At 35.1% G+C, this 21,096-nt stretch overlaps 1 protein-coding gene across 3 annotated transcripts in view; it reads left to right on the top strand.

The window, feature by feature from the left end:
- Nol4 (nucleolar protein 4) overlaps positions 1 to 21,096 on the top strand; it is a 274,575-nt gene that overhangs the window by 80,251 nt on the left and 173,228 nt on the right. For all 3 annotated transcript variants that reach the window (XM_051202069.1, XM_051202068.1, XM_051202070.1), the window contains exons 3-5: positions 7,787 to 7,898; positions 8,798 to 8,910; positions 13,375 to 13,507. In XM_051202069.1, coding sequence (XP_051058026.1) covers positions 7,787 to 7,898; positions 8,798 to 8,910; positions 13,375 to 13,507 — 358 coding nt within the window. The remainder of the gene's footprint in view (positions 1 to 7,786; positions 7,899 to 8,797; positions 8,911 to 13,374; positions 13,508 to 21,096) is intronic.

The following is a 21,096-nucleotide window of genomic DNA, read 5'->3' as shown; positions in this document are numbered from 1 at the left end:
GATTGCGGTAGCCTTTGAGGATAGTTTGAAGTCAAGTAGTTGCCTTGATTATTTACTTCTTTCTCAATTACATTGACATGTCAGCAGTCTCTTGTGGTTCCATATAAATTTAAGTTTTTTACGATCATATGAATACCATTGGGATTTTATAGGAATTATATTAAAACTGTAGCTCATTTTGAGTGGTAAGGGCACTTTAACAATATTAATTCTTTTAGTCATGAACACAGGGTATTTTCCCATTTACTGGTATATTCAGTTTTATTCTACAATTTTTGCTTAAGCTGCATGTAGTAGCTGATGCCTGTATTCTAAGCATTTGGGGGTAATGAGTTTGATCCAAATATGGGCTAAATTGTGAGTTCCAATGAAGCTTGACCTTTAGAGTAGAACACTGCCTCATAAATAAAAATATTTTTTAGTTTTTAATGCATGGAATTTTAAAACCTTCTTTTTGATACTATTTAAATGGTATTTATAAATTTGAGGATAGTTTATTATATGTAGAAATGCAACTGGTTTTTGAATGTTATCTTTTATAGCTTTCTTGAATATATTTACTAACAGCTCTTGGTGGAGTCTATAGTTTTCTGTGTATGTAAACATCAGGCCACCTATAAACAGAGACAATTTTGCTTTTTCCTTTCAAAGTTGTCATCTTTTCTGTGGCCTCTAGGTTGTGATCCCTTTTCAATCAAAATATTTGCTTTTAGTATTCTCTTAGGGGTCATTTGGTGGACATGAATTCATATTTTTTTAATAACATGGAAACTTCTTTCTCTGAACCATAGTTGACAGTTTTGCACTGTGCTTGTCTTGTATTTTTTCTGTATTATTCAGATGCAAGGTTGTTCATTTGAAAACTTTTCTTTTTATCATAACGTAGGTGTTTGTCACTAATACTTTTCTCTTAGGTCTCTTTGTCTTGCACATAAACAGTTTATGATTCATTCTTCCATTTTAGTTGTCTCAAGGTATTTTCCCTTTTAAATTTATTTACCCATTTATTGCTTAGAAATTTGTTAACTAATTTCCATGCACTTATATCTTTTCGAACCTTCTCCAATTGGTAATTTCTTTTTCTTTTTAAAAGATATTTTATTTCATTTTTATTTGTTTATCTGTGTGTATGTTTTGTGTACACAAGGGTTTGTGGAAGCCATAAGAAGGCATGGGTTCTGCCGCAGGCAGCTGTTAGCTATCTTGTGTATGTACTGGGACATAGACTCCAATACTCTGCAGCAAGCACATTTAACCACTGAGCTATCTCTTCAGCCCTCCTGTTGATAACTTCTAATTTCACATCAGCATTCAGAAAAAGTAAGTTTTGTGGTGTCTGAGTCTTGGTTTAATGGCCACACATATGCTCCTTCTTGGAAGCTGTTTGTGTGCTTAAGAAGGATATACATTCTGTTGCCATGGGTTCAATGAACTACTTGTATCCATTCTTTGACTTGAAATGTCACTCAAGTATGCTGCTTTTTCACTTTGTTCATGTTTGAAAGGAAGGTACTGAATTCCTCCATTGTTACTTCATAGTCAGCCTTTCACTTATGCAAGTTTTACATTCTAAGACTGAACAATAGATGAAAAACTTTTTTTTTTTTTTGAAAAAAAAAAAAACTGTGTTTGAGCCAAACACATGAAGATATCTTTTTTTTTTTTTTTTGCATATAGAGTATTTTTTATTTAATTTTATATAACAAAGTCCAATTAAATGAAAACAAACATTTATACACAATATTTGGGAATTTGGGCGTCGTTCTTTCCAAACTACTTCCTGCTGGTAAGGGGCGCTGTCTTGGGGGATTCGAAGAAGATTCAGATATCCTAGCTGTAGTCTGTAAGGCTGTTTTGTCCAGCTGTTTGGAATGTAGGATCAGCTTGTACTCTGTTTCAGGCGGTCTGGTGTGATCAAATCACATTAGTCTGGAAGGAATCCACATCTTTTCATTTTCTGTGGAAACAAAAATAGAAATACTTTTCCCCAGTAACTTGTTCTTCAACTTAAATTTTGGAGTCAAAGCGTTTTTTTTTTTTTTTTTTTTTATTTTACATGTCGATCCCAGTTCCCTCTCCCTCCCTCCCTCCCTCCCCCCAAGCCTTTCCTCCCTCCTTCCCTCCCTTTTGCCCTCTCTACCCTCTCCCATGCACTCTAAACACCCTCCCCTCCCAACCCCCCACCACAATACAATATGTAGGGGAATGCCATCCAGTTGGGGTCATGTAGATCTGACAGGTCCTGTGAAGTAAGGACTAGGGCTTCTCTCCAATCTCTAGAATAAGGCAGTTATCCCTCCATGGGGGATATGTTTGGAAAGTCCTTTTGTGCACCAGGGATACATCCTGGCTCCACTGTCTGAGGTCTCTTAGACTGCTCAGACCTTCTGGCTGAGACCCATATTCAGGGGGGTCCGAGTCAGACCCCTGTTGGCTTCCCAGCTATCAGTCTAGTGGCCCTTAGCTCCTCCTTGTTCAGGTAAGCTGTCTCTATGTACTTCTACCGCATGGTCTTGTCCTCTCCATCTGCTTCTGGGTTCTAGTTTGACTCAGTGTTTATGTATGGGTGTTTGCTCCTGTTTTCAACAGGCATTAGTTGAGGACTCCATGGAGAAGTTAGTTGTTGATCTCACTCTCCGGGAAGGGTATTTATGATAGCCTTTCCACGGAAGCTGAGATTGTTAGTTGGGAGCAGTCTTGTAGTTCCCTCGACCTTTCTTTGTGTTCAACTTTATCTTCAAACCAATATTGGCTCCCTCTTTTATGTTCTCTCTCTCTGTCTCTGTCTCTCTCTCTCTTTCCTATTTTCCATTCCTAACCAGGCTCAATCCTCCTGGTCGCACATGCCTTCCTCTCCTCCCTCTCATTTTCTCCTACTTCTCTCTCCATTAGCTGTCCTCCCCCACTATACCTGAGGTCTGGGGGACTTGTCCCTTCCCAGTTCTGTGAGGGACTTTATATGAATCTCTTAGAATACAACTTGTATCCTAGTTCCTCTGGTGATGTGAATTATAGGCTGGTGATCGTTTGATCTAGGTCTAAAATCCATATATGAGTGAGTACATATTGTGTTCCTCTTTTTGTGACTGGGTTACCTCATTCAGGATGGTTTCTTCAAGTGCCATCCACTTACCTACGAATTTCTACACAATGGAATACTACTCTGCAGAAAAAAATAATGGTATCTTGAAATTCGTAGGTAAGTGGATGGCACATGAAGATATCTTTCTTGTCATTATTCCATGGAGCACCTCAGTATGATAAAGATTTGGGAAGCAAGCATTTAGCTTTTGTCTTTATTTTTGTTGTTATTTTATATCCTAGTCACAGTTTTCCCTCCCTCTTACCTCTTCCCCCACCCCCATCTGCACTTTCTCTATTATTTTTCAGAAAATGGTGGGGCATATTTTCAGACAGGATTTTACTATGTAGCTTTGGCTGGTGTGAAACCCACTATGTAGACCAGACTGGCTGTGAACTCATAGAGATATGCCTATATCTTCTCCCATCCTATCCCAATTTGCCTAACAAACCGTATAAAAGCAGTGTAAGTGATTTATAGATGATTTAAGGCATTTGGGAGGATATGTGTGTATAATATGCAAATACCATGCCATTTCACATGGGTAACCTGAAATGCTATAGATTTAGTATCCATGAAGATCCTAGACCCAAAAGTCTATCAAAGGAATGGTTCTATTTCAGTCTTCCATGCTCTTTCATTATATTAATGCCTGCTTTATATGTTTGGGTACTATGTTAAATATGCATATACTTAAAAAACATTATATCCTTTTGATAATCAATGCATTCATAATGGTTTATTGATTTTTATTTTTGTGGCAATTCTATTTCTGGTACAGACATAGACACTTACACCTTTTCATCAGATGCATAGTTTTAGACATATTCATTTTCAGCTTACATATGTTTTAGACTTAACAGAAACAGATGACATATGGATTTTATCTTGCTTTTTACAATTCAGTCCTCTGTGGCTTTTGATTGGAGATTTTAATCTATTTGAATTTAGAATAATTCTACATGAGTAGGGATTCACTTTAGATTTGTTCATTTCTCTCCAACTGTTACGTAGTATAAGGTACCTTCCTCATAAGCTGTCTTCATTTATGACATGGTAATTTTAGAAGCTGTGTTGTAATTTTTATCAGCTATCTGCTACACCTTTTTTTAAAAAATATTTCTGTGCAGTTTACATCGGACATCTCATAGCTATATTATTTTAAGCTGATTACAGCTCAATATTGGTCCCATTTTTTAAAAAAAATGAATGCCGTAGTAGAGTGTAGGATGGCTGTTGGGGTCCAGTTAAAAACTGAGGTCAAATGATTGCTTCTCTCTTCTTCAGCCATGCATAGGAACTCCTTAACTAATCTTTGCTGTATGGATTTGAGGAATAGTTGTAGCATGTAACATATGTAACATGGTAGCATGAAACTGATGTTCCTACCTTCCTCATTGAGTTTTCTCCCTATTTCTGTGCCCCATCCAGATGGTACTTTCTCACACAAGTGTGGTAGCCTTGAATGGCAGCATCATTTTTTAATCTAATATAATTTTTCATGATGAGATTATTCTGGGCACTCTTTCTTCTCTTCCTTGGTGATATCACTGTTGACAAGTTTGATGTCCTAGTTTGGAAGACATCAGGAAGGAGTATAGATTAAGGCTGTTAAGGAATAGATGTGAAAACCTTCCATGGTCTTCACTGCCTATGCCTGAGCAGTTGCTGTGGTCTTGTGCATCCTAGTAAGAGGAGAATCAATGGAGAAACCTGTTGAAATCCTGCTTCATCATGACTTTGCTGTTCACTCCACTACTCCCAATAGGTGAACCTCATGAGTCAGAACCAGGAATTACAAATTTCCTTTTTACTATAGTGTTATTGTCAAATAGAAATTTACAGAGTGAGAACAAAATTGACACTAATCATACAAATCCCTGGTGAGTGTATTAGTTTCCTGTATAAAAAATGAGAAAATAAGAAACAACTTCTTGTACATGTGTGTGCATTGTGAACAGAAGTGCAGAAAGAAGCAAAGAGGGAAATAGAGTGAAGGCAATTTTTAGTTTATTTTCCTCTACCTGATTCAGAAAGAAACAGACATAGATTAGCAAATATGCTTTCAAACTCTTCTGCTCATTTCTCTCATAATATATGCATTTTGATCTACATATTTTACAATGAACACATGTTGATTTTTTGGGGGGGGATGAGATAGGGTTATCTGTATTGCTTTGGAGCCTGTCCTGGAACCAGCTCTGTAGATCAGGCTGGCTCAAACTCACAGAGATCCACCTGCCTTCCTCCCGAGTGCTGGGATTAAAGGCATGCACCACCAATGCTTCGCCACATGTTGATTTTTAATTACATTTTGCATGTTAGATTTAATGTCAGTGATGAAGTTTACATACTTTTACTTGGCTTATCCATAAGTGTTTTTAACATAGGCTTCCTTTTCTTCTTTGGGTTCTTAAGAAATTATTCTTTAACTCTTTTTCTTCTATTCTTTGTATATTTTTTGAAGTCATATATTTTATTTATTTATTGTTTAAAATTTCATTTTACATTCCAACAAAGTTCTTCCTATCACCTCTCCTCTCCATTCCACCCCTTGACCATCCTGTTCCTTCATTTACTTATCCCTCATCTCCTCCCCTTTATTGAGTCCCCCCCCCACATCTCCAGTATACCCAGGATATCTCTTTTAATTCCCCTTCCCATGGAAATCTGTGTGCCCCTATAATTTAATTACATTTTCTCCTTCCTTTTCCTGTCTCAAAACACAACCATACACCCCTCCCCATTTCCTTCAAATCACCAATTGTTAATGCATGCATTCATAAATGCATATATTTATATATAATCCTAACTATAACCTGGTGAATTCATATAATGTTAGTAGTATATATGTTTACAGGACTGACTATTTGGCAAAGAACATCCATTTGGCATGTTTTTCCCTGGGATAACCACCTCTCCTGCCCTCAGCTTTCCTTGGTTGCCTGTAATTATTTGTGTAGGGTTTAGGCTGCCTGGTTGGTTCTCTATCTTCTTTGGCATGATCATTGGTGTCATCTCCATTTAGCTCATGTTTGGGCAGTCATGTTGGTGAGATTTAATGAGCATAGTTTCTGATATTACTGGGAGACACAATCTCACAGCAAAGTGCCTGATCATGTGACTGTTATAATCTTTCCACCTCCTCTTTCTCACTATTCTCTTAGGAGTATTTTGTAGATATATTTATTGGGACTGGGCTCCACAACTCTACATTTTGACTGGTGGGTTTTTGCAATGGATTCCATGTGTTGAAAAGAGATGATTCTTTTATGAGGAGTGAAGACTGTGTTGATCTGTGGGTATAAGGACAAATGCTTAGATTGTTATCAGGAATTATGCTTGTGTAATAAATTAGCGGATAGTCTACTCTAATAACCATGAATTCATAGTCATTGAGTAGTTTTAGTTAGGTTTTCAGGCATAGTCTCCTTCTTGTTAAGCAGGTTTTAAATCTCATTAGAGAAAAGTTGCATGCTTTTTTTGTAAGAGTCAACTGGACCCCTGAGGAAGGAAAACTGACATCAATGTCAAGCTCAGAAAGCATGAACTTTGCAATGTTGGATTTCACTGATTACACCGTGTGCTGCTTCTTCCATGCTGTGCTCCTTCGGTGGCATGGGGTAGCAAAAAATGACCTCCTCATGAGCAAGGGAATTGGCACACATGTCCTTGGAATGATATTTCAGTGACACATTTCCTTCTCCTTTATGACAGACTGAAATACACCATTATTTGTAACAGCCACGCATACACCTAAGAAATTATCCTGTACATTTGGATCTAATTTATAACTCAGTTGTACCTCCTACTGACATCATCATCTGTTTTGTCACAATTGTAGAACACTAGCAGAAAATTAAATGCCTGCATCAGACTTCTTAGTAGCACTGTCTGTGTTAGTACTAGCTTTCATAGAGAAATACTTAAAATCTATATTTCAAAATCACAGGTGAGAGAAATACTTTATGTTTCAGCGAGAGAAATACTGTTATGAAAAACTTAGTATCATGCAAATCATCACGACAACAATATCAATTGCTACCTTGAATCAAGACTATAGTTCTGAACATTTTCTGTATAAAGTATAGGAAATACTGCTCTGGCAATGTGAGCTATTCTAGACATAAATTATGAAAGCTGAATAAGTGAGCTAGTAGCCCAAGCTCATTCCCAAGTGTGTCATTTTTTGTGGAGAGGATAATTGACTGCTGCAGTATATACATGAATTTAAGTTTTGTTCTTAAAACATTTTAAAGTGATAAAGGAGAAATGATCACTATGCAGAATCCAAAGTTTATTGTCTCTCATTGAGACTAAATTTTAAAACATATAGATTAATGAACCAAAATTTGAACTTGCTGTGGGTGTGTTGAAAAGCAATATTTAATTCTGAAAATCCACAAGAATCTCTGTACATTGTGATTATTTTCCTAAAAAGAAATGCAAAAACAAAAAGCACATATCTACCCAGATGCAGCCAATGCTTTTCCTCCATATGGCATTACTGGCCACTATTAAGAGTCACCTGATCAAGCTGGATAGATATTTCTTGAAATGATGCATGGTTTGCCGTGCATGCCTTCATTGTGCTTACTGCCATTATGGAATAATGCGTCTTATTGGGAAAGAGAGTGATTATTTCTGTGGAATCTTGATCAGTCAGATACTATAATAACACTGATACTTTGTGAATCATTTCAGATTTCAGAGAGCTACGCCTTCCTACCAAGAGAAGCAGTTACACGGTTTCTAATGAGCTGTTCCGAGTGCCAGAAAAGAATGCACTTGAACCCAGATGGAACTGATCACAAAGGTAGCCACAGTACCCAATAGAGAGATTTGAAGTAGTGTTTCTTCATAATATCAATTTGTACCTCACATTTTATAAAAATGTAGATGATAGAAACAGTTCAACAAGTCATATCATCTCATTTATTTAAGAGCAGTGGATCCTAACTTACAAAGTAATTCAGGGTCCATTCCTAGAAGGTAGTTTTGTTTATGCAAGTAAGTTTTTGATAATAATCTTTTGTTTGGTGTTATTTCATGGAATTTTAGCTATACCCAGCAAGAAAGTCCAACATTATTAATAACCTTTCACATCTATGGAATCCTTATTTCCAGAAGTAATAGCATAATTTGACTTTCCATTCATTGAAATTATACAAATAAGTTACCTATGAGGTTAATCTTTCCGTGTGCTGGAATGTAGTCTATCTCCTAAATGAAATTAAGAATTACAATATAATTTCCTTTGACTCCTAGTAATTTACATATAAAACAGCTGTTTACTGAAAGATTGTTTTGTTGTTTTTTAAGACAAGGTTTCTCTGTGTAGCTGGCCTCGAACTCACAGAGATCTGTTTGCCTCTGCCTCCAAACTGCTGGATTAAAGGCATGTGCCACCACCATCTAACTTCACTAAAAGATTTTTAAATGATTAATCAGCATACTAGTTTTATTTATTGTTATTCAGGTTACTTAAGTCACTCTACAGTAAGAAACAGTGGAGTTGTCCAGTCTTTGAAATTGGGCCAACATAATTTGTAGAAATTTGCATGTTATATTTGTATAATTCATCTACAGTGCTTTCATCTTTTTTAATCATTAATTGCTGAAGAGTATATTTTAATTAGACATATCGATTCACTCTGAAGGTGCAGCTCAAATAGAGTGTTACATTCATCATGGATTTAAAATGTTCTGTTGCAGATAATGGCAAGCCTCCTACATTGGTGACCAGCATGATTGACTACAATATGCCAATCACGATGGCATACATGAAGCACATGAAACTGCAGTTGCTAAACTCACAGCAAGATGAGGTAAACCAGAAACATCTGTGATTGCATTATACATATTGGCGACAAAGCTCTAGTCCCATGACTATGGGGTTGCTCATGGTGCCACTTGAAGACTTTAATTTATATTGTTAATGAGAATAAATGTCAGGACCTCACTGATTCAGAAAAGGTGCAGACGTGCCACAGCCTTGGATACAGAGTCTTTGGATGAATTCATCTTCCTTAGTGCTATGTGAGAAAGATTCCTTTTTTCTCACTAAGTCACCACCAAGGAGGCAGACTTGGTGAAGAGCTAGGAAGTCCTGAGCATCCTTACCAGAGAGGAGACAAGGGCAGAGAACCTCTGAAACTGTCTTCTCTGAGAAACTGAAAAATCAATTCAAGATGACTTCCAGTATAACCATTTCCCTACCGGTCACATATATACCTTTTTAAGTCATGTTTCCCCATGAATTATTACTTAGTAATCTTTTTGTTTACACATCTTAATTTTTGGGAGATAATTTGTCACAACTCATTTTAATTATTGATATTTTCATGTTTCAAATTATTGTATTTTATTTGAATCTAGCAAAGTACTCTCATATGTCAGACATCAAAGATATGCTTGTTTGATATTTTCTAGAACTCTAGTTCTATTTTGACAAAAGAATTTTAAATGTGTATGTGTATGTTTATGTGTATGTGTGTGACTGTGTATGTGTGTGTGTGTGTGTATGTGTGTAATAGTTTGTGTGTTTATCTCTGTGTTTTCGAGTTTACACATGTCTATATGTGTTTATAGGTATATATGTGTGTTTGTGTGTGTATCTAGGTGAGTGCCTGTGTGTGTATACTCATATTCATAAATAAGCAAAGATAATCGACACATTGTGAATTTAGCAAATCCTCACTAACTAGTCCCCATTAACTAGAAGAGATAGTCAGATTATCAGTGTTGGACATAGACCTTCAGACTAATACCTTTCCTCTTTGAACTTTCCTTATAGCAGGAAATGTGGTTAAATATTTACTTTTAAAATACTACATGCAAGCTTATTAACACTAATTTTTTTGGCTACATTGTTCATAAAATTTAAACCCATCTTTTTGTTTTTCTCTGTACATGACAAAGTTTTAATCTTGAAATTGTAACATTACTTATCTCCACAGATTTGGGGTTCACTTTCTAATTATATCTGTGAAGTGGCCATATTGCATTAAATATTACCAGATGGCCAACAATAAATGATTGAGATAATGGTAATAAAGCCATTATACTAAAGACCTCAAAGCTAGATTTTTAAAATGTGTCTGTTATTAAGATTGAAGGAACTTACACACTAGTCATTGCAGAGTTGAGAAATAATAATGTCTCATAGAAAATCTAAAGCTGTCAAATTATTTTCAGGAAGCTAATTTGGACCTTGATAAGCTTATTTCTATTCCCCAATTATGATCAGCTTTGTGCCAGCCACACAGCCCTCATATTCTGAGTCCTTATCACTCTAAAGCATAATACATGTTTGAACTAAAAAGCCAAGCCTTTAAAATTATAATTAGACAAATTATCCTTATTATCACAGTTTGAAATTATTAAATTGGATACATACTGTTTAAAAATATTAAAAGAAATTACTTGTCATTAGAGTCATTAGAAAATTTTAGAAAAATGTACTACAGATTTGAGAAGTTGAATAATATAAGTCATTCTGAACTGAAATTCAAAGTAAATCTTTATTATAAGTTGTATTTTAATATAAATAAGAATTAATCCAATAAACTCACCAATATTTATCGAGTACCTCTTTGTTACTCTTTGAAATAAAATTAACAAAAAATCCTGTATTTATGAAGCAGATCTTGCAGTGAAAGGAAAACACAGTAAAGAAAGTAAACCGTAATTCTCAGCAAGTAAAACGATGTTTAAATTCTATTAAAAGAAGAAAGGTCAAAAGGTAATCTGTGCGTTGCAAGTCAGTTATAAAGAACTCACCTCCTGCATGTGAAATCTTGGGTTCAATGCCAAGTACCCCAAAAGTGAATAATTGGGTGAACAGAATAAAGAGAATAAAAATGTGGATGACATTATTTCAGAAAAATGGAAAGAAATGAAGTGTGTTGTTAATTAATTCTATTGCTGTGATAAAACACCATGACCAAGGCAACTTGTAGAAGAAAGTTCCTTTTGGCATTTAGTTTCAGAGGATTGGAATCTATGATGGCTGACTAAGTTAAGGAAGGGCAGGAAGCTGAGGGATCCCATCTTGAATTACAAGCACCAAGCAGAGTGTGTGGAGGGAATGGCATGTGGCTTTGAAACCTAATACATTGCCCCCAATTATATACTTCCACTAGTAAGCCATACCTCCCAAACCTGCAAGACCAGTGCAAGTGGGAACTATGTATTCATAGAAGTCTATGGAAGACTTTCTGATTCAAGCTACCACAATCTTCTTCTTGGCCCCTATTGGCTCATGTCCATATCATAATGTAAAATACATGCAATCTAACACCCACAGTCCTCATAGTTTTTCAGTCTCAAAATGGTTTATATGTCCAAAGTCTCTTCTACAACTCATGAGAATCACTTAACCGCTAGTTCTGGCAAAAGAAAACAAAACAAATCAGGTAATTATATAATACTAGCTTTTATTGATACAGAATAAATATTACCAGAGGGAAGAAATCTGCACATACTGGACCAAAGCAAGCTGGAATTTAGTAGGGAAAACCTAAATCCTGCAGTTCCGTGTCCAATATTAAAGGACTTAGATTGCTCTGTCCTCCAAGTTTTGCTGTCTACAACACCCTTTTCCTTTCTGAGTAGTGAGAATTTGTTTTAGATAGTGCAAGGTGAATGGTAATGGAGATTTTTAGAAATATTCCTCTGTCTACTGACAGTTCTTTTGTGATAAAGAAAGCAAGAGCAAAGTTGTTGGAGAAGCTGTTAGAAGTTTAAGAAAAAAATGGAAAAGTTGAATTTTGATAGTGAAGAGTGAGGATATTTGACTCATGATCAGATAATTTTATAAAATAATTTAAATGAATGCACATGATTGTGTTCATTTGTGTGGGGGCATGGGTATAGTGAGGGAAAAGTAAAACCAATTATTTGAATATTATTAAAAATGAGGTCATATAAAGGACTTTAGACATGTTATGGAATCTTGGTCATTAGAGAGCTGGTGATGTAGCCACAGGTCGCTGAAAAGGTGTTAGAAATAATTGATTATAAACTGCAGTGAGATGTATTAAAGGGAGTGATACAGAAAATTTGAGATGCCATATAAATTGGGATTTCCTAGTGGACACTTCCAGTCCAATGGTAACATAGATGATCCTGGTGAAACTATGTGGGTCACAAAATGAAAACCAAAGTCATGGAGATTATATATTTGTAGTTTTTGGTGATGAATGTATGGTCAATGATTATGGGATAAACTTGGCTTTAAAAGTTGGAGAGTATGATCATTAAAGAACCCATCATGAAAGTGAAGATCAAGTAACTGATATAGCCACAGGTTACAGTGTGATGAAATCTAAAAAGAAGTCAGGAAAAGAAAGGATGGAGCTGCAGAAAGAAGCATGGTTGCCCCGGACAGAGTGTAGGGCTCTTTGCTATAGTTTTGGTAAATGTTTTATACATTTAAAATGAAAGCCTTGGAAAGCACGGTAACAGGACATCTGCAATGAGAGTTTCATGGAGTGGTTTAGAGGGAGGAAAGGGAAAGGAGAAATATTATAATTTATGATCTCAAAAATTAAATAGTATACTATTCTTTGTGTTTTAATTGTTTGTACTTGACATTTTTGCCAAATTAGCCATTTTGTAAACATTTATGTGACCTGACTTTTACTGAGAGTTTTACACATGTTATATAGAACTCCTCTTTCATCTATCTGTCTGTCTGCCTGTCTGTATGTCTATCCATCCATGCATCCATCCATCCATCCATCCATCTGTCTAACTATCGTCTTCAATATATATATCATCTTTATTCATAAAATATGTTAATTCCGTGTTCTATATTAAGTTCGTTGAATCTGTAATACATCTTTGTTTATTATTGAGTCCATCCTGTTTGTTGATGAAAAATTTTCACTGCATTATAAGATCTGTGCTTACACTATTTTACAGAAGCATTTTGTTTATTGTACAACTTACATTTTTCTTTCCACCATGTTTTATCATCACCTCTTTTATGATAAATTCATTAAGACGCGCATTTTTATTTTAATGCTCAGGCTAATTCCTAAATTACCTCCAATAAAACACATTATTCTACCTTTAAAATGGTAATGTGAATAATGTTGTTTGAACATCCAAAATTCTTAACATTTCTAAAAGGGAGAAATAATTCCATCATTTATTGTTCCAACCATTTATCAGTATGCACCACATTTTACAGAGTCTGGTAATAATTTACAAACTGGCTAACTTCTCATTGACCACAGAGACAGTTAAATTTTATGGTGCCTTATGATATTTTTAAACAATTTCAGGATGAAAGTTCGATAGAAAGTGATGAGTTTGATATGAGTGATTCAACACGGATGTCAGCTGTGAACTCTGACCTCAGCTCAAATCTGGAAGAAAGAATGCAAAGTCCCCAGACTCTCCATGGCCAGCCAGACGGTAAGCCTTTGACACTGAACAAATGAAAAAACAAAGCATTGAGGGCAAGCAATGAGTAAGAATCTATTAAAATCAGAACCACCTCTTCACTCTTGTGTCCATTTTTAAAAATCTGTTTCTATGGAGACGTTTTCTGGGCACTCAGGTTATGTCATCCACTTTATTATTTTTAGATTTAAGTACTCTTTTCAAAATGTAAGTGTTAGACTGATTTATAAAAAGATGTTAGTTATAAAATCCAAGCACATCACTGTTTTGCTCCTCAAATATAAAATGTGCTATAGGAGTGCCGTTGGATATCTATGATGTTGCTTTCTGGCTTTGGTTCCTTATGTCATCATTTATTTTTGAACAAATGAAGAGTTTAAAGATTATTAAATTTTTGTTGACCTAACAGATAGTCCCAAATATAAAGGATCATATATTAAAGGACAATCTCATCAAAGGGATATTGTAGGAAGAAATTACTGTGATCCTGACCTCCTTTCTTGCCTGAAGCAAGGAAGCAATGACTATCATTTTCTATTCCAGAATCTCAGAAAGATTCATAGGTCCTCCCACTGTTGTTAAAGAAATAAAAAACTCTTTGTATATTTTTGTCACTGTGAATTTATAATTTGATGCAAGTGAGTATGATAATAGGTATAAAATAGAAACCAGAGAATTTCATTAAAATTCAATCATATATCAATTTGCATGGTTCTTTTGACTGGTATGTTTTTTCACTGCATTAGTACATAGTAAAAAAAAGCTATTATTTTTGTTTGTTTGTTTGTTTTGGGGGTTTTGTTGTTTTTTGCTTGTTTGTTTTTCCTGAAACTTGACACTAAAAGATAGTTTTAAAAGTTGCCAGTATTTCAGGCTGATTCTTCATTCAGTGTGCACTAGCAGGCTTAAGATATCCCTAGTGTTCAATACACTAATGCCCTCTGGATGGGGTCCTTCTATTTTCCTCATTTTAGAAGAGTCTATGTGGAGTGGAAGTCACATCATTTTGATTTATAAGAAAAAGATAAGAAGGCTATGAGTGACTTCACGATTATGACTGACTTGCTATACAGTAGAACAGCTGTTCAGCAGAAAGTATTTTATTTAGGAACACTATAAGGAAATTGTCACTTTAATATAAAGTAAATAGATATTCCTCACATGTTAATGGTGTCAGCATCACAAAATAACTGTTAAGTGTATATCAGTTATTATATATGTCAGTTATTATGTATATGTATATACATTATAATCAATTAAACTTGCCTTTTTATATACTCATTCTGTTCATATGTAATTTAAGAGAATATGGAGAATGTACATTTCAGGGCAATGACTTTAATCATGAAAACTCATTGTTTTCTTGTAGATCTTTGGCTAGGGCACAACACATGTGATGAAAATCTATACTGACTTAATAAGATGCCATGGAACAACTTCCAATATTGTCTGCTGAGTGTTCATGCCTGATGCACACGAACATTGGTTAGCTCTTACCCAGCATCCTTGTAACCCCCCTCTTAGACATTGGGAGCTCCCCTAACAATCAATGTCCATTGAGATTTCCTGGGAATCACTTCTCCATCTAATATTGAGAGGTTTTCCCATCCTCATATATTATTTGGATCATGACCGGGAAGTAAGATAGTGAGATCTTAGCTTTCCCATCATCTTGATGTCTCTGGGCCACTTTCTGCTCACAGATGTTAGGTGTATTCCTTAATCCTCAGCAAATGTAATCATGTTACTTTCAAAAACATTTGAATCCACATGAATCCCGGTTTTCTTTTTCAAGACCTGGTATCTATAAAAGGACATCTGCTAAAGACCCACCTCTGTCTATCCATGCCCTAATTGTTAACATTATTCAGATAATTTATTACCATGTGAAACTATATTATTTTCTCATTTGTTATCCTTTTCTCTTCAATATTGCAAGAATTATTAATTCATAAGTCTTCTCAAACTATGAGTTTCCTGTCATGTGCTCCATTTCAGATAGTTCTTACATATTCTGTCATTTAAATAATTAAGGTATAGCTTTCCAAGGTAATTATGGTTTGTAAAATGAGTTTTACATATTTTCTTTCTTCTTCCCTAGTAATGTATTCTCCTAAGTAATCCATGCTACCACCACACTGTGTATTTCCTAATACCCCTTTATGCATATGTGCAAGTGCACACACACAAACACCCATAATATTTGTACTATTTTATCATACTTGTTTTATAATTATGGTGTGCTCTTTATCCTATGCCATTCACACCCAATTATCCTTCTTTTACAAGTAAAATATATGTGTGTGTGTTTGTGTTGTGGCATGTGTCTATAAAATATTGTGTGTGCAGACACATACATGTATCTTTGTATGTAATGGTGAGGAAACAAATAAGTAAAATGTTTCAAGGCATAGCCCCAAATTTAATCCAAGGTACAAAATAAAGAAATTAAAGTTATCTGTCTAACCTGTATGCTCTTTACAAATAAAAACTTTTAGTAATAACATTTTAAATATCTGTATCTTGTTAAAATAACTGGAATGTTTTAAGTACTAAGTCAAGCTTAGCTTGGGATATGTTACTGTCTTGTGGATGCTGTACATTGGTCATCAGAGTGTGTGAGAAGGTAAAGGCTTGGGATGTAGCCTATCTAATTTTGGGCAGACTCCTACTGTGGGCCCAGCATAGAATTCAGGGGGCAGAGTTTCTCCATGATTCTCATAAGGAGAATTTCTAGGTGTTCTTCCAGCTACTGACTACATGGTCATTTCACGTTTCCCCCTAGAGAGAAGTGTGGCATCCCCAGATATGACAAAGGTGTCCTTGGTGGGCAGGGTTGCAAGCAATTCCACAGTTACAAACAACTAGATTAGGCAAGAAAGAAGAGCCTGTGAAAGACAGAAGCTGGCCATTGAGGAGAAACCAAGGGATAACTTTTAAATAGAAGTCTGAGAAAAGAGTAGGAAGTGTGACACAGTAGACATATATGAGGAATGTTCTATGATTATGCTGTTCCATATGGTGGTCACTGTCCATACAGTGGGCTCAACATACAGATAGTTTTCAATATCAATAGCATATAATTTAACTTTAAATGACTGCACATGATACCAGACAGTGCAAGAGTAATATTTTATTGTTAGGGAGTGCTCTCCTCTGTCTGTACCAATAAGTCAGATATTTCAAAAATGTTAGGAGAAATTGTGGATAAACTCCTATTTTAATTATTGGTCAAACTTCCATTTTTTTTTGTATCTGAGATCTTTTATTGTCCTCGTATTTTTGCGTATTATTTCATGCTTACAGGGTTTCATGCAGTCCAGGCTGGCCTCAAATTCCTCATCCTCCTGTCTTGTCCTCACTATGACCATCTGAAACACAAACAGTGTGATTTCTAAAATCTGAACAAATAAAATTTTTTAAAGTTAGAGTAAAACATTCTATTTTTCTTTAGCATCCATTTGGAAGTATTTGCTAAAGAGACTAAAGTGGATGTTGTGGGTTTTTGAAATTCCTAAAATTGTAACATAGGCACCATATAAAATGGAGAATTAAAATTAAAGTCTTTCTTTTCTGTTTTCATTTGACTACTGTTACAAAAGATTTGTATTCTAGTCATCAGATTCTGGTATATTGGGGAAATGCAGGAAAATGCTTTGTGCAGGGTTAGATAATTAAGCAAAGGTCAAGAAGACAGACTGAATGAAGAATTTATGAGAGAGGTATTTAAAAATCAGCATAGAATTGTTTTGGGTTTTTTTTTTTTTTTTTTTGGCTTATTGCAGTTCATTTTGCTTCCCTCACTCAGCAAAAGCATAAAGATAAGAAATAATAGTTCCTATCTAAAAATAAAACCAAAACTATAAGAAATACTTAAAAAACAGTTTTTGCACAGGAAGCATTTTACCCTTAATTTTGGTTTCATGAAACCATATTGTCAATGTTTAAATGGTTTAATAGGCTTAAAAGAATATCTTTGGATTAAATTCACATAAAGGCTCTGCTTGCATTTGAGTTTGTTTAAACCGAGGAAGCATGTGATCTTCAGTGTAGATTTGGAGGCTAGAGAGCTTGTTAGGAATACAACTTGCCATGCAGTGGCTGAGGCCACTGACAGACCACAGCTGCTTGGATTTTGAACTGCCTGTTTGTTACTTTTCATGCTATGGCATCTATTTAAATAGATCCCAGGGGAAAAGGCCACTTGCTATGTTCTCACCTTTACATCTCGGGTCCTAGAATTCCTTAAGTTCCAAATAGTCTTTCCTCCTCTGAGTGGTTGAATTGCCACCAGATGCCTGCAGTATCTGACACTTTTTTTTCTGCAGTTGCCTGGGACAGGATAGCTGGCCAGACTGTCTGCCCTAGGAGCAGACTTAAGCTTTGGTTTAATGGTGCATTGGATTGTCTTTGGTAGGGTCAATTGTGTTCAACAAAACAATCTACTTGGTTTTCTAAATTAAATAATATACAGTAAACTACTTCTGATATATTTTGTAAGAGGATATCTGCACCTGATTTAACTCAAAAACGTTCACTTCAGATTTCTCTCTTTCTGTAGTCACAGTGAGCTGTTTCTTCCTCTTAAACAAGATAAAAAGGATGTCAAAGGAAGCTGAGACACATCCTTATAAATATCTGCTCTTCATATTAATCAGCTTTAAAACCAAAGGTTTACAAAGAATATGTCTATTCTTACACTTTTCTATTATTGGGTAGTAACTTCATGTACATGGTGTCCTTGGATAGCTAGTCAGGGCTATGACTGCAGCCATTCAGCTCAACCAATGTAGCAAATAAGAGAATTTTTTTCCTAGGCAAATTGGGTTTTGTGTTGTGTTTGGTATAGTCTTGCAGGGCACATCCTAAAAAATGCGTCACTAAGTGCTTGTACCACTGTGTGAACATTAGTGTGCTTCCATGTCACTGAAGAAGGTGTTGTTATGGGAACACGATTACACATATGATCACTCTGCCATCTACTGAAGGCTATGTGGCTCATGACTACTTCATTATTGCACAAACAACTTAGTAACAGTATCTGTGTGCCAAGCACACGCCTGTGGAAATGCCTAGAAAAAGCAGAGGTAAAAGCACATGCAGATTGAGTTTTCAACAGTCACTTCAACATATACCCAAATTTATCTTTTAAAGCATATATACTATTTAAGATTTTTACTCAAGAATACATTTGATAATTCTGTTAGCATTTAGAAATTCATGATTCATTCACTCGAATTAATATTTCCTATTTCATTGTAATATGTGCCTTTTAGAATTGCTTTGATATATTCAAACTGGTCATGTTATTTTCTTTTGAAACATTACATTAGAATTTAGTGGCTAATCCAAATACAAACATTGTACTGTAAAGTACACATGCAATTGTATATACATATGTATGATCTTGCAACAAGCATGGTTAATTATAATAAATTGGGATGTGAGTCAATATCTATGTCACTACTAAGAGTATGTATTTTTTTAACTAGGAATATTCACTTCAGAAATAAAATTAAATTCTTGTACAAACACATTATGTTAAGTATGGTAGCCTAAATCTGTTGTCTCAGCATTCAGGAGACTGAGATTAGAAACATCTAGGCTTTAAGACCAGTCCAGGCTACAGTGAAACCTTATCCCATCAAGTAAATAGATGAAATCGGCTTTATTCCTTATTGAAGGAGTTAGTTTTATCATTGTGGTAACAATACCACAGGATAGATATCTCTTACAGTTTTAGAATGGATACAGTCTACCCTGGTGAGATAGGTATGGTAGCTGGAGAGAGCTGGTCAAAGACATGAATTCTGATGTTCACTTCCTTTTTCCTGTTTAATCGGTCCAGGACTCCAGCCCAAGGGTGTTGCTACTCATATTCTGAAAGGTTCTTTCTTCTTAAGTTAAACATTTCTGAAATTACTCACAGTGACCCACTCAGAGGTTTGTCTCCATGGTGATTCTAAATTTAGTAAAGCTGACCATGAAGATTAACAGTTATACCTTGTGTTCTTTATGTCCAAGTTATTATGGGAATGAAACATCTGGATAATTTTCAGGATCTAGTGTTTCTTATTCCTGTCTTCTGAATAGAAAACACAGTTTATGAAGCTATTCTTCTGAGTAAATATTTGGGAGACAGCTTCTGAGATTTCAAAGTCTCTTACTTTGAATACTCTCAAACTAAAACTGAAAAAGTCCACTTTTGTTCTGTAAGGCCTTGTTAGATGAGAATAATTTCAACAAGTATCTCAGAATCTAGACTGGAATTGCTACTGTGGCAGTATTTGGGTACTTCTTATAGTAACACACTAATAAGAGAACTTCCCCCAAATAATAATGTAGAATTATAGCCTTAAAATGTATTCTTAAGAAAACTATTTAAATACTTTATATTATTTGTTTTCAGCTTTTCCTTTTTCTATAGTTAACAGTGTTTGAGTCAATTTGCTTCTATAGTGGGAATTTCTGCCTCCCTCAGAGACATATATTACAAAGAATACAGCCCAAATAGGATGATTGCTTTAGTGTTGGGTAGTCAAAAAGGTATAATTCGAAAAATCACTGTTTGGATTGTGGACAAGATTAAGTGGCAAGAAGTATAATCATTTCCATCCAATCCACATGTAGATTAAATCCTAGAGTGGTTAGATAATATAAATTAAACATAACATGTCAGAACTACATGAAATTGTCCCATTCCATTTTTTCATCTAAAAAGATCTAAAGTAACCTGACCATTAAAAATGGGGAGAGAGGGAGGGAGGGAAAGAAGAAGGAGAGAGGGAGGGAGGGAACTGGGATCTATATGTAAAATAAGAAAAAATAATTATAATAAAAATAAAAGAAACAGAAAAAATCAATCAAATAGTATTTGAAATTTAGCGCCTTTCTATTTCAGTTAACAGTAATACCTATACAAATATAATGATAATAGCCATGGGGAAGTATGAATGGTGTATATTAAAAATAGACTGCTTGAATTGTGTGATGAAGCAGTAAGAAGAGAGATTTTGGATAGGGCCCATATTTTCTTCTATCCCAATGTTGACTGCTGAACTGGCAGCATACAACTGCTGCATTACAAATTTATCTTAAAATTTACAGATTGATGAGCTACCATGCACATCCTTATGAGGGATATCAAGGGAGATCATGTGAGAGCCAATGCTTCCATCTGTACTTCTTTCCACTTTTCCATAGCTGCACTTAAATTCCACAATGGCGGTCATGTCAAGTGCAAAGCTTGTATCCAAATGCTATTCTGTTTAGCACTTCCTAAGTTTATTTCTGAATGAGAGTTCATGTGAGGCTGTGCAGGGTTCAGCTCTGTCCTTTCTTATGACAGTTTCCATGGGTTCCTTTATAATTTGTGGAAATTCCTATATAATGAACTAGGAAATGTTCAGCATGGGATTATTTGCTAAAATTTGTCCACATTGAATGTAATTTAAGAATACATATATAGAAATGACATTTAACTATTCAGTGTTTATATGTAATCCTCTTTTACTGTTCAATGGATATGTAAGTAACATTTTAGTAAAAATAGGCTCCTGACTAAAATTGCATCAATTTGGCTAAATATGGTAGTCTTGTGT

The sequence above is a fragment of the Phodopus roborovskii genome, unplaced genomic scaffold (assembly GCF_943737965.1).
Source record: "Phodopus roborovskii unplaced genomic scaffold, PHOROB, whole genome shotgun sequence".
Taxonomy (NCBI): domain Eukaryota; kingdom Metazoa; phylum Chordata; class Mammalia; order Rodentia; family Cricetidae; genus Phodopus; species Phodopus roborovskii.
The sequence above is the reverse complement of the archived record's forward strand: the minus strand, read 5'-3'. Positions and strand labels throughout refer to the sequence as shown.